This window comes from Semicossyphus pulcher, unplaced genomic scaffold, assembly GCF_022749685.1.
Source record: "Semicossyphus pulcher isolate SPU_LCO1_2020_fin unplaced genomic scaffold, fSemPul1.0.p SCAF_13, whole genome shotgun sequence".
NCBI classification, from domain to species: Eukaryota; Metazoa; Chordata; class Actinopteri; order Labriformes; family Labridae; genus Semicossyphus; species Semicossyphus pulcher.
Window position 1 is genome coordinate 9,705,311 of NW_027211637.1, and position 13,660 is coordinate 9,718,970.

At 41.9% G+C, this 13,660-nt stretch overlaps 1 protein-coding gene across 1 annotated transcript in view; it reads left to right on the forward strand.

Annotated features, from left to right (window-relative positions):
• mtcl2 (microtubule crosslinking factor 2) overlaps positions 1–13,660 on the forward strand; it is a 104,840-nt gene continuing 91,180 nt past the window's right edge. Inside the window, exons 1-3 of the mRNA XM_069659457.1 lie at positions 1–1,271; positions 6,549–6,650; positions 6,759–6,881. Coding sequence (XP_069515558.1) covers positions 303–1,271; positions 6,549–6,650; positions 6,759–6,881 — 1,194 coding nt within the window. The 5' untranslated portion in view covers positions 1–302. The remainder of the gene's footprint in view (positions 1,272–6,548; positions 6,651–6,758; positions 6,882–13,660) is intronic.

Genomic DNA, 13,660 nt, shown 5'->3' on the forward strand with positions numbered 1-13,660 from the left:
CATGTCATTGAGACAGCTTTCCTGAAGAGAGGAGGGGAGGATCTGTCGGAACAAAGAGGAATAATTTACATATTTACTTCATAAACATTGGAAAACGGGATTTTATTTTGCTTTCTGCAATTTCTGGACTCTGCTTCCTGCTTCTGCGTCTTGTTGCACTACAGGAGCTGTTATTGTGGAGCGAGGATCGCCTCCTTTTGTGTTGCTCTGCAGTTGTTTATTCACACTCCAACTTCTTCCTCCTGTTTCAGCAAATAGGAGGTTTCATTTCTGTTTTTCTTGTTTTGGCCTAAACGGAATGAATGACAAAAACAAAGGAGGTTGATGTCCATAACTCCCCGACTCACCTCGTCTTTGCCTCGCCCAAGGAACGGAGACTCCATCTCCGGCAGAAGATGGAAAGCGGAGGCGGGACTGAGGGCTCGGACAGTGGGAAGCCGCAGCACGCGGAGCCCGGGCAGCAGCAGCCTGAAGCCGCGGAGCTCTCTGCCAGGCTCCCTGCTCAGCCACAGGGCGGGAAGAAGAAGATAAACCGGGCTCCGTCCCCGGCCAGACCAAAAGATGTGCCCGGGTGGTCGCTCACGAAGATCCGCGGAGGGATTGGGACCCCGACTCTGAGCGTGAAGCCGGGAGCTATCCACCTGGGTAGCCGTATTTCCAGACGGAGCCCCGTGGGGAGCCTTTCTGGAAAGGACGGTAAAGCGGAGAGGAAACCGTCGGGCAAATCCTCCTTCTCTTCGGCCGCGTTGTCCAAGTCCTCAGCGGCTAAGGCAGCAAAGAGCACCGGGGGACGGAGAAAGGTGTCGGACGCTAGCATTGGATCCGACGATTTATCCAAGGACTCTGGCTGCACCACCGGGAAGCTCTCCCCTACCGACAGCAGCTCCGAGCTGTCGGACTGCGCCTCTGAGGAAAACAAGCTCTCCACGGACGCTGTTAGCAGCGACGCCGAATCGAGGAGCAGCCGGGGCGGTGGAACTGATGGAGACAAGCCGCTCAGGGATAGCGCGTTGGCGGACAGAGCCTGCCAACAAGCCGCCACCAGAACGACCTGCTCAACTGCAGAGAAGGACCGGCTCTCACTGGGCGTGGAGACCGGGGAAGGGAGCATATCCCCTGGCGAGGAGCGCTCGGTCACCTCGTTTGACAGCAGGGTGCCTGCCAGCACATCCCTGGCTTTCTCAGACCTCACGGAGGAGTTTATGGACGGCATGCATGAGGAGTTTGTCAGGGAGATTGAAGAACTGAGATCTGAGAATGATTACCTCAAAGTAAGTCCATTGTGTTTTCTTTAGTGTTTGCTATAAATATGTGAATTGAGATACCACATTGCCTACCTCAATGCATCCCAACTTTACACTCTGCCTCAAGACACTCTGATCCCATGGGAAGGGTTTTGCACAACAAAAGCCTAATTATTACCACTTATATGTTTTACTTTCATTTTTCATTAGAACAAGATGTAAAATCCTCTCTCAGGCAGAATAATGGTTTTTGTGTACTGTCTTGTTGCTCAGTGTGTAAACACCTCTTTGAATGCCATGCAAAGCTACTCACAACGTGAGTGGTAATGTTATGAAAAGAGGGTCTGCTTCCCCAGTGGCAAATTTGCAAATCATGCTGCCTTGTTGCCTCAGAAGAGCTATTTCATATGGAATATCTGCATGTTCAATGTAGAGGAAATGTGAAATACTGCAAAGAGTAAGATATCATAAATATAGCCTTATATTTTGGACAGACAGTGGCTCCTTGGCCAGTCGGTTGTGTTTCCACCAGATCACATGATGGAGGTAGGGATATAGTTTTATAGCCTGAGGGGCTGTCAGTCTCTGTAGCCTGCAGTGAAATTGGTCTCTTTCTGCCTTTCTGCTAATATTTGATTAGCATTGGTTTAACATGTAGCCTGTGGTTGTTTAGATATCGCTTTTTTGTCTTTTAAATCCTGGCAAGAAGCAGATAATGGACTCTGAACACAAATGATTGCCTATGTGTAAGGGTCATTGGACACAATCAGAAAATATGTCTTTCAAACTGACGCTTACACATCAGCACTCGAAACAATAGCCAGACCATCACTGGCTCATCACTAGTACCCAGAGTCAGATTTTGATTCTAAAGGCATCTCTCAGCTCTTACACCTGCAGGCAGTGAAATGTAATACACGGAGATCCACCAGTCGAGCAGATCCATTCTGCCTCAAGAGCGATTGATTACTGGCATGGATTGATTACGTGAGCGTGTCCCTAAGCACTAACTGGCCGTTACCAGACAAGCCAATGATTGTCAGGGATTGATTGGGGAGGGTGATTGATCAACAGCACAAATCAGGAAGACCCCCTCGTCTTTTCGCGGACAGCACTGCAACAGGTTTGGAGAATTTTGATACTTTGTGGACCCAGAAGGGTTCTCACAGCTCAAGTTTTTTTTTTATGAAAAAGTTTTTACTGTGTAATGAAAAAATGCAGAATCCGGTCCTACGGCACCAGTACGTCTGTGGTTTTCTTCATCTATCAACACTTAATTTTCAGATGTAAATAGGGTTCCAATAGGTGCACATCTGCAGCTGTGTGTATGTTGGTGTGTGTTTATGGCAGTACAGAGCTGCTGTCTCATTATATAGGACAGCATGCAAGAGAGCTACCTTACTGGACCACCCCAAAGCCTCGTGGGAGGGCCTGGCAGTGAAGTGAGTCTGCCTGAGTCTGTTGTTGCAGCTGTGAGGAACACCTGTTCAGTAATCCAAAGATCAAAAACAACATGTGCGTTTGCATGATTTATTTCTACGTTCAGCTTCTAAGTCACACCTTCAACTCAACGTACACCCCTAATGTTCATCCTTTTTTCTCTTCTGCTTTAGCCTCATGTAGTAATTTTACTACTGTATGCTGATTCTGCATTCTTACATCATAACATTCTTACATACATGACATCTGTTGGAATCTCTATTATTATGAATCAATATTTCTGTCTGCTCAATGTTTATCTTCTTTGTTATCTTACCTTCCTACAGCCAGAGCATACTTATTTTTGATGACATGCCATCAGCAGTTTGATTGATTGTGTGTCTAATGCTCTCAGTCATTCCTACCACCTACACACCTTGCTGACATTGCTCTCACTCAGCAGGAAGCCCAACAATTAATAAGTAATTGTTCGTGTCTTCATGAGTTCAGACATGATAAACAAGATGTAGGTTTTCACTGCCGGCCTTATGTTACCGCTGAACCTGACAGAGTCACAGAGACGGGGCTTTCTGGTCTTAATTTTTCGGAATGTATCCTGTGACTACAGTTTTAGCAGTTTAGCATGTGTACATGCTGTGCCAATACAGATGACTGTTTATCCTACTTGCTACTATTCTTCAAAATTATCAATATTTTACTTTCTAAGGAATTCCTGTCGTGGTTCAGATACACAGTTCAGTTAAGTTTTACCCATCACTTATAGGAGAAGTTCAGTATCTTTAAACCTGGGCCCTTTTTCTGACAAATTTGGGTGTCGAGTCATGTCGAGTCATAGGAACTAAAACTTTTGGAAACGTACAAGTAGATGTAGCTGCGATACGGCCACAATGGCTGTGACATAATCCCCTGGGGCAATTGCACCCGATCAAAGTACGTCCACTAAAAGTACTTGTTTTTGCCACTTACAGGCTTAGATTGTTACTCCAGGTGTCCGAAAACAGTATGGAAATTATCCCTACAAAGATCGTCCTTTTTTAAAAGAATAAGATCCTTTTTGTGTCACCAGAAACAGAAGTCTCGCTCTGAATTCCCGCGGCTGGTGAGGTATTACTGGAACATGAGTTAGAGTTGGAGAGAGGATTTGTATACGTATAGGACTGCCAGCAAGAATATATTTCAAGAGCCATGGCTGAATACTTACCTGATTTCTTGATGAAGATGAGGCATTTCAATTCGATGGCCGTCCCTATTTATTTGAGCCGGAGTATTTGGACGAAGAACTCGTAGAAGTCCCACCGTCCTGTTCAGGTAACATCTCACCGCCTGTGAGATTTCAGAGCGAGACTTCTCCTTGAGCGGAATTCTGTTTCTGGTTACACAAAAAGGATCTTACTCTTTAAAAACAGTATGATCTTCATAGGGATCATTTCCGCAATTTTGTCGGACACTCCTTTAACATGGCATTAATGTAAATTAATGCTCACCTGCCAAGATTTAGCCTAGATGAGAAGGTAGATACCAGTCATATATCTCTGTGCTAAAGCTAGAAGCTAGTTAGCCTATATTAGCAAGAAAAAATTACTTTCAGGCAAAAAAAGATGCACACAACTGAAACATACTGTAATGTATAGTACTTTTATCAGATGACCCACGATAAATGCATCAAAGCATGTTTACATTAGACTAATTAAAACACTGTACACATGTAAAACGGGTGTTTCCTTCTTTCTCTTTAACAGTTGTAGAAAAGCTTGTTGCATATTCTACAGCCAGTACAAAAACAAATTAATAACAATCACTGCAGCGTCAGCTAACGTCTTAAGTAACAAAAAAATGTAGAATAAAGTCTGAATCTATGACGGGACTCTGTGGTTTGGTTTCTAAAACCATAACAGGCCAGACAGGCTCACATCAGGAACTGTTATCACAGCAGATGTGCGTGAGCTCTAATTTCTAACACTGACCTGTCTGGCTCACTAAATACCGACATCTGATTGGTGGATTCACTCTCCTGACTGTCTGGTTGCACGCATTACAGAAACTAACTAAATCATCTCCTTTAGTTAGCTGTGAAAAAGCAGGTCAGTGGACCAGTGTTCTCTCTCTCTGTCTCTTACCACATTAACTTGTGATTCCCTCGTTTCGTGTCCTCACATTCTCACTCCCCACTCTCGTGTTTTATCTCCCTCACTGTCTACATTTCTTTCATGCTCTGTTTTTCCCATCCATGTTTTGTCCATCTTTTCCACTATCTGCTTCCTTAAGTTCCATTCCCTTTCCCCCCCATTCTATCCATTACTGTTTCCCTGTTGGTCTTTCTATTTCTTTTTTTCTTTTCTTTTCCCCTTTCTTTCTTTCTCTCCTCTCCTCCTCTTTGTCTTCATGTCTTCATTTACCATCCCTTTGGTTGTTTCCTTTCCTTTTTCTTTTCTTTTCAGTTTCTTTCTTTTCTCATCCCTTCTTTAATTTCCTTCTATCCATTTTACTAATTTCGTTCCCTTCGCTCCCCCTCTTTCCTCTGTATTGCACATATGTAGCACAGCGGTCAGTGTCGTGCAGACTCATTGCTGCAGTCCATTTTAGCTTGATCAACCTATCTCTTTCACCAGATTACAAACACACACACACACACACACACACACAAATTCTCACACACATTTTGTTGCATGCCACACCACATACATTACCTTAATAGTGAATAAATTGTGCACAATTTGTTAACACATTGTTGTATGTAGTAGCAGCACAGACCCACCCTTACTCCTTTACTCCCTCACTCTTTCATGCTGTTTTTCCACACACGCACGCACTTATTCCCAGAGCTCATTGTTGCTACACTTCTAGCTCTGCAGATGCTGACCCACATTCAGTACTGTAGCAAATTCTGACAGCACTACTACTACTACTACTACTACAGATGCACATACTCCTTTTGCTTATTATTCTTTTACATCATACACACACACTTTAGGCGGTACGCACATTACACACTTTCGGAATCACATTGTGTAACACCCGACTCGCTGTCCCATGAAGCCAAGCGACCCAGATTGCTTCATGTGGGGTGTGGTTCACTTCAGTGCAGGCACACACACTCAGACAAGAGCTGCACCTTAAGTAATTTTCAGAGGGATGATGTAAATCATGCTCTCAGGCTGAAATGAATCATGCAGATATCGCACATGGACTGAATTACTTTTGAGTGGTATTTAAATCTTTTCATAGTTTCTGAAAACTTTAAGTTCAGGTATACTTTTAATCGTATAGGAATTTGCTTTCCTTTGCACTCAAATTCCCTGTAGGAACTGTTAAGAGTCTCCTCATTTGACCGTTGACCTCTGCATTTGCTCCTTGGTAATGGGAGAGATAGGAGAATCAATACAGTATCTTAATGCATTACTCAGTTCCCCATTCTGCATGTAGATCTCTATTTCTGATGACCCCTTTTATCTGACATGAGAGAATATTACATTACAGTTCATTTTAAGAAGACACTAATTGTTGTAATGGTGATACTGATAATGAGGATGATGAAGACGAAAGAAGTGGTGGCTAATGACAGCAAGCACTGAGTGATAGATTCGATTACGATGTTACAGTCTTTATGGAAGATGATGTTCGATGAAGATTGTCTTGCATTTATGACAAGGATGCTGAAGCTTTAATGACTCCTCTTAAAGATTAAAGGCTTCCCTTTATGACCCCACACATGTGCACACAATGCTGTCTGCACTATGAGTTACAGTAAAAGATGCTATGATCCACGACTCTACAATACATAACAACTCTTCCTCTGCTGGTTGATATTTGATGTTAAAATTAAAGATGGACTAATACGCTCTCTCTCTTCTTCACTGTCTCCAGGATGAGATGGAGGAGCTGAGGTCTGAGATGCTGGAGATGAGGGACATGTACATGGAGGAAGACGTCTACCAGCTGCAGGAACTACGGCAACAGCTGGAGCAGGTACAACTCTGGGATGACCAAGTGATTAAGTGAAAACACATAGAATCTGTGCAAAGATGGCATAGATGGATGTCCCATAACATCATCTTCTCAAACTGCTTTTTTTAGGCAAATAAGACCTGCCGCATCCTGCAGTACCGTCTGAGGAAGGCAGAGCGACGCTCTCTCCGCGTGGCCCAAACTGGGCAGGTAGATGGTGAGCTGATACGAACGCTGGAGCAAGACGTCAAAGTAAGTGTGCATGAGAGACACTGATTGAAATGGCTATATGGGATAGAAGACAGTGAGATATCTGATTCATTGTTGTTTATTTACACACTCTGCTCCTCTAAACACTTTGTTTGCATTAAAGCTAATTTAGCTTCAGCAAAAAGTCTTTGTTCTCCAGGAATCAAAAATCAGTTTGTGGAAAATCATTGTGGACTTTGCGCTCACTGCCTTATAACATTTCTAGCAAGCTAACTTAGTGGATATCTGAAAAGAAAGATCCGTCCTACATCTTTTAACGTGACATGCCCAGATTAAAGTTTAAAACTATTACCAGATCAAAAGCTAATCACTTTTGTCCAAGATTTATGAACCTTAAATATGCCTGGTCATTCCGACACACATGCTGCGTTTTGGTTTGTCTGGTAGCGTATTTCGAGACCGTTCTTATGACCTACTTTCTTCACACTGAAGAAGTCACGAGAGCATGGTGAGGTCAGGCTTCCTCTAATTTGTTATGGAACTCCCCTGTTTAAAATGAATGCACACTAATTGTCTCTGAACTCCAGTCTCAAAGACTGGTCTCATTGACCTCAAACATGTATGTTAACACACACAGATCGTATCAGTCATTCCAACTGCACACGCACAAAAACACACAGAGTTACAGTTAATGTACATATAGAGAACACTCTCTTTTACAGGGGCCCTTCACAGTTTGCATACACACCAGCTATCCCAGTCACATCAGGAATCTCTGGTAAAGGCCAGATATACACAAACACTACGTGCAGGGTGAAGCTTCTGTGGCTGTTTTCTGTCATGCTGACCCTGGACTATGGATACACTCCGTCGAATTCACAACGTTCCTCCAACATTTTCCATGTGATAGAGGATACAATGGGGCCTTTATACCCTGTAAGAGAGAAAGAGCGTGTGGGAGAGTGAGACTCTGATGTCACTTTCCAGAGTTTCTGCCGGCTGTTGCTGTCTGTCTCTCTGCGCCTGTCTCACCATCTGGTTGTTTTGAAAGAAGGAAGGAAGGAAGGGAAAAGGGAAAAGGATAAGCGTACATCCTGTGTCACTGAGGGTGGGGGTGTGTTGAGTCTGTAAGGACGGAGGGGGATTGGTCACTGTTCGAAAATTTAAATCAGCCAATCATAGAGGGAGGATGAGGCGGGGATGAAAAAAAGAAAAAAACACTTACATAAAAGATGTAAAACAAAACCAGAAAGTAACATAAATCAAGAAAAACCAAGGGAAGCATTTAGCTAGACTGAGGTGGAGAAAATAGAAAGACAAAGAAAAAGAAAAAAATGAGTAGATTCTGCATCTGTTAGCTGCAGCAAACAGGAATCGTCAACACATGATCCTGAAAAAACATACACTGCAGGAAGACAAACGTCTCCCACAACACATGGCTGATTGTGTCTTATTGCCACCGGGGCCAAAGACTCAGATGGCAGGTCAGGTTACACCATGCTGCTTGTGTGTGTGTGTCTGCAGACGTGTGTGTGCATGCATGCATTAATTCCATGTTAAGCTTCTCTTTTGCAAGCCTCTCACAGTCACTCCTCTGTTTACACTGATGGCTTTATCATTAGCTTTATAAAAACAGACACTCACCCCTGCTGCTGTGACTCATCACTTATTCATCTGGAAAATAACTTAAGCAGGAAAAAAAAAGATACTGGCTATTAACAGTTCAGTGCTACCTCTAGCATGAATACTGGAAGCAGAAGCTTTAAAAGCTCTGGATTCCTGATTTTTGGGAAAGTTTCCAGCTTAGCATTAAGGACATGAAATTCCTCCATCTGTCTCAAACATAATATATTTTGTGTTGCTAAATGTGAGTTTAACTGATTGAGTTCGGCCCCGACACAGGAAACCCCTCAGTATGTTCCAGCAATACAAAGCAGACCCCATCCCTTTCACTGCACCCATAGGAAGCTACAGTATATTCACTGCTGTCTACACATTATCACTTGATAGCATGTTAGCTAACAAACAGATAACCATATATCGAGCTACAAACCCACAAACAGCCAAACAATTATTCTCAGCTACTTCACCTAAAAGGCAAAAAAGCATACATCTATGTCATCCCCAAATCACATTTAGCTAGCTTGCATGCTAACTTCATAGAAGCATTATGCTAAGCAGCTGCCTGAGCGATCAAATTACCAAACAGCAACTAACATGACAAAATGACCAACAAATTACGCTAATATAGCATGCTGACAGAATCTTAAGCTAACCCACATTATTGCTATGCAGACGAAAGACATGAACATGAAAAAACATGAAGATAACTAGCCAGCAGTGTCCAACTTCTGAGGCTTCTCACAAACCAATTTGTTTCTCCAGCAGTGCTCACAAGTCATGGACAACCTGTGTTATGTGGTTAAAAATAGAAATGCATTTGTGTAAAGGTTGTATTGTATTAATACAACCTTAAAACTTAACACATATTGTATTTAGTTACCACTGACTTAAGCCCTTTAGGTGTGATAACTGTGAAGGACTGCAGCAAAACAGGATGCAAAGATGCACAGAATTAAGTTTTTATTATTGTAATACTAATCTTTTCCAGGTTTTGCCATTATGTATAGATATACAGTATACGTACTGAATTGGCCCCACAAGTTTTTATGATGACATAAAATTAATTTCTACATTAATTTCCTCCTGTAAGAGCAGGACTTTACAATAAATGACCCCCTCCTGCAATTTACATATTCATGTAATAAAAAGTGGGGAGAATACATTTGGTAAAATATTTAAATTTAGTAATGAATGGCCTTGTTAGATAAGAAGAATGTGATACCATTACATGATGTTTCTGAGGTGTTTCTCACTGTTGGACTGTTGAACTACAGTTGTACTACAGGATCCAACTTGACCTTGACTTGCTGAGCTCTGCTGCACTGAGCTGCTTTACAAAACAAATTGGCTTAACTACTGTTCAGGCCCGGATTTGATGACTCACTCACATGCAAATAGACTCAAACTGGCAAGACACACACATGGATTTAAACTGGGAGATGCACATGAACTCACTCACACCCTATTTTCGCTCACACAAACTATGTCAGTCCTTCATTCTGCTCCTCTTTCCCAAACTGTCATTCTGTTTACTTGACCTTTAGTGGTCCTCTAGGGAGAATATGGGGGCTGATGGGAGTGAAAAAAACAGATGGTGAAAGGATAGAATGAGAACTGTATGATTGTATAAATGTTTGTCACATGAATATTTTGGGACAAATGCATCTCCTTATGTACATCACATGCTCTTATTTGTTTTGTTGTAGATATCTTTTTGTAGATTTCTATGTGTGTGTCGACATGCATGTGACTTTGTGTGTGTGGGTGTATATTGTTGGGTTTTAAAAGGGGTAAGGCTGTCAGAATCTCCATGAGGATATGTGACATCATATCCTGTCCTACTCACACACTGCTCTCATTCCCACAGGCTACAGACATCTGGACAGGCAGACGCACACACAGGAAGTAGTTGTTAGGATTCTCATGCTGTCAACACAGCAGTTATACTTCACCATTCTTTTTTTAAAGTTTTGCTGCTCTTGAAGGGCCGGCTATAAATTATCTGACACTTATGATCTCAACTAGAATATGTAATATGTGTAAAATATGTTTGGTGGATTTCAGTAATCAGATCCTTTAAAGGAGTATCGAGAAGCAAGATTTTAATTTCATCCCTGTGCCTTCAGTGTAAAGGCTGGTCAAGGATGTGTTTAGCATAGCTTAACATGGAGATTGGGAGCAATGTGGAGCTTGGAGACTTCAGTGTGGTTGACCAAATAAGGAGAGGCCTGAGACCACTACAGCAGTCACTGTTAAACATGACAGCTTTACGGTGCTATGTGTTATTTTTTTGCTACGCAAAGCACGAGAGTAGAGTCCACTGGTAATGTCAACATTCATATGATGTTAATCTAATCATTGGGCGTAGTTTACTGTTTATAAGACCCAACTGTTTCCTTTTAGCCCTTGTTAGTTTTGTCCAACTCACTATCTTAACTATTATTTCTATTATATCATCTTTCTTTCTCACTATTTTTTTTCATTTATTCTCTGTATCACTGTCTCACATGATCATCCAACCTCATTACTAAAGATACATTATTTGTTGCTATGATGCAGACTGGAGTGCGTGTAAGTGTTTTTGTTTGTGCTTCCTGTGTATGATATAATGGGCTTCATCACAGGTTTAAGAGGCTACTTCCTCACTTGCTATCTCCCAGATATATTACTATATACTCTATAGTTGTGAGGTCTTAATTGAGATATAACATTCCCCAGTATGTAGGCCCAACCTTCATAAGCTAATGTATAACCACAAGTTTTAATAATAAAAAGGGCAAAGTGGGGCTTGGATATGATGTCCTCACTTTGCAAAAAATGTCCCCACTCTCAAGGTCTCGAGCTCAACCCTGGTCCTCACAATGATAGAAGCACCAGAGCACATACATACCCCCAACACACACACACACACACACACACACACACACACACATAATCATTAGATTAGAGCAGGGAAGCAGCAGTATCCGGAACATTTATCTGAGCGGGGCCAGCTCCCAGCTTCATCACCATATGTTATGTTATATGCAGTCATTGAGTGTGTGTGTTTCAGTTTAGTTGTTGTACTCTATCAGCTCTAGTGGAGTATTCCTCTTGCATCCGTTTCTCTGTCTCTCTCATACACGTAGATACACACACCTGCCTCCCATCCCCCACTCCTCTTGTGTCATGCACTACAGGAACAAATTAGTATTAATTCTTCTGATTCTGATGCACTCATTATATCTACCACTATAGTGCCCATTGCTCTTTTACAGCCCTGCCAAACATGTAGGACATTTGCGAGACCCAGTTAGCCCCCTTATTAGCTAAAGTAAAGTATTATATATAGAAATGTTATTTAATATTATTCATGTTAGCAAAACCCTTGTACCTTCTAAAGGTTTCCTATAGAACAACTTGCTTTGGCAGAAGAACACAGTGGTTAGACTTGTGTTTTTTCATGTTTTCAAAGAGTATGTTTCACTTTCACAAGAGAAGATGATACAGAACAACTGATGGAACATAACACTATCTGACACAAGTCTGGATGGAGTTACTGGAGTGTAAACTTCCCCAAACCAAATGAAGAGCAGGACAAAGGTGCTATTGTTACACTAAACTCTGTTATTCTAGCAACTTGGCTCCCGCACCGTGCATGTTCCAGTCCACAACAAGTGTAAGCTGAAACCCTACAAAATAATGTAGTCAACCTCTTGTCTTGAAAATAATGCAAAGGTAACTACCTAGTCAGCCGGGCTGGCAAACGTAGTGTTAAACTTGGCTGGTGGGGGATTTGCATGCTCTCTGAAGCCACTAATACCACTACCATGATATCAAGTACTGCATCTACACAGGCCGGTATAAGCCTGTATGTATGCATGGGAGGACGCATTGACAGATGGGATGATGGTTGGTGATATTGGAGGTGAGATTACACGTTTACAACTGCCAAATGACATGCCAAGGATAGTGGGAATTCATCACTCCTTCACCCTTTGTCACTTTGCTCTCTCGCTCTCTCTCTCTCTCTCTCCCTTTATCCAAAGATAGCTGGATCACAGCCCGTACAGGAACCACTGGCACGTTAGTGGCTCTTTCTCTCTAACGCGTTCACACATAATGGTTTTATAAATAGTCTCAGAGCAGATTACATGTGATGTAACATCCTTTTCATGTTTGTCAAAAAGGTCAACAGCCTCACAGTAAACATCGTCACCAGTGTTACCTCAGAGTTACCTCCAACAAAATCCTAGTCTTTCTTTTGAGCAGACCTGGGTGAAATCTGCGACAAAATAAATTGTGAGCAAGAGAGCACATTTAATGAGTAATGCAATTGTGGATTGTAGCTGCTAATAGCATTGAAGTGTGTAAGATAAGTAGGAAGTAGCATGCATGGTTTCCACAGCTGCAAAGCTATGTCTTGTTATGAAATGATGACAGCAGTCAGACATGAACACCAGCGCTAATCTGATGGAATATAAAAATACGTTTTTTGGAAATCGAAGAAAAAAAAGAAACAAAAATGGACTTCCTTATTCTCAAATACAGAATGGAAGTAACAGAAGCAGAAGTGGAAACTTGGAACTTGATGGCTATATTTTGATACTTGGCAGGTAAAGACTGTACCTGCAAAACAAAAGGTCATAAAATATGATGTTACTGCCATCGGTTTAACTAAGCTCCTGTGAACTTTCGGTTTGTGTCGATTTTCAATAATCAATCTTGTCGCCGATGGTCTGGTTTGCACAGAAGTTTTTAATACTCTGATTATTTGTACTCTGTTATTTTTATTGATTGAACAGTATGTGTTGCAATAGAAAGCACATTTAAACATGTCCATTTTGTAATGAAACCAGATGGTGACAAATCTGCTGTTTATTCTGATTTTGTTTATTCTGGAACTATTGGTGTGACAATTAAAGTTCAAAAGCCCTCCTTATCTGTCTGTCAAGCTACATAACAGCTGATTCTGCAGTACTCACCTCTGTGATAAAGTTAAGAGTTCAGCTAAATCTGCCAATAATTCTTCAGGGAGCCACACTTTGTAAGCACATTTTAAAGCTCATCAAAAAACAATATAGTAGCCTCCAAGGTTGACCTTGCTTTATAGTTTCAGTGGAGTCATCGTTCCCCAACATGAGGCCACAGCCTGATACTTAATTAACAACATGCAGGACTGAGCCACTTAGAGTGCTGAGGTAAATAAAAGTACAGGT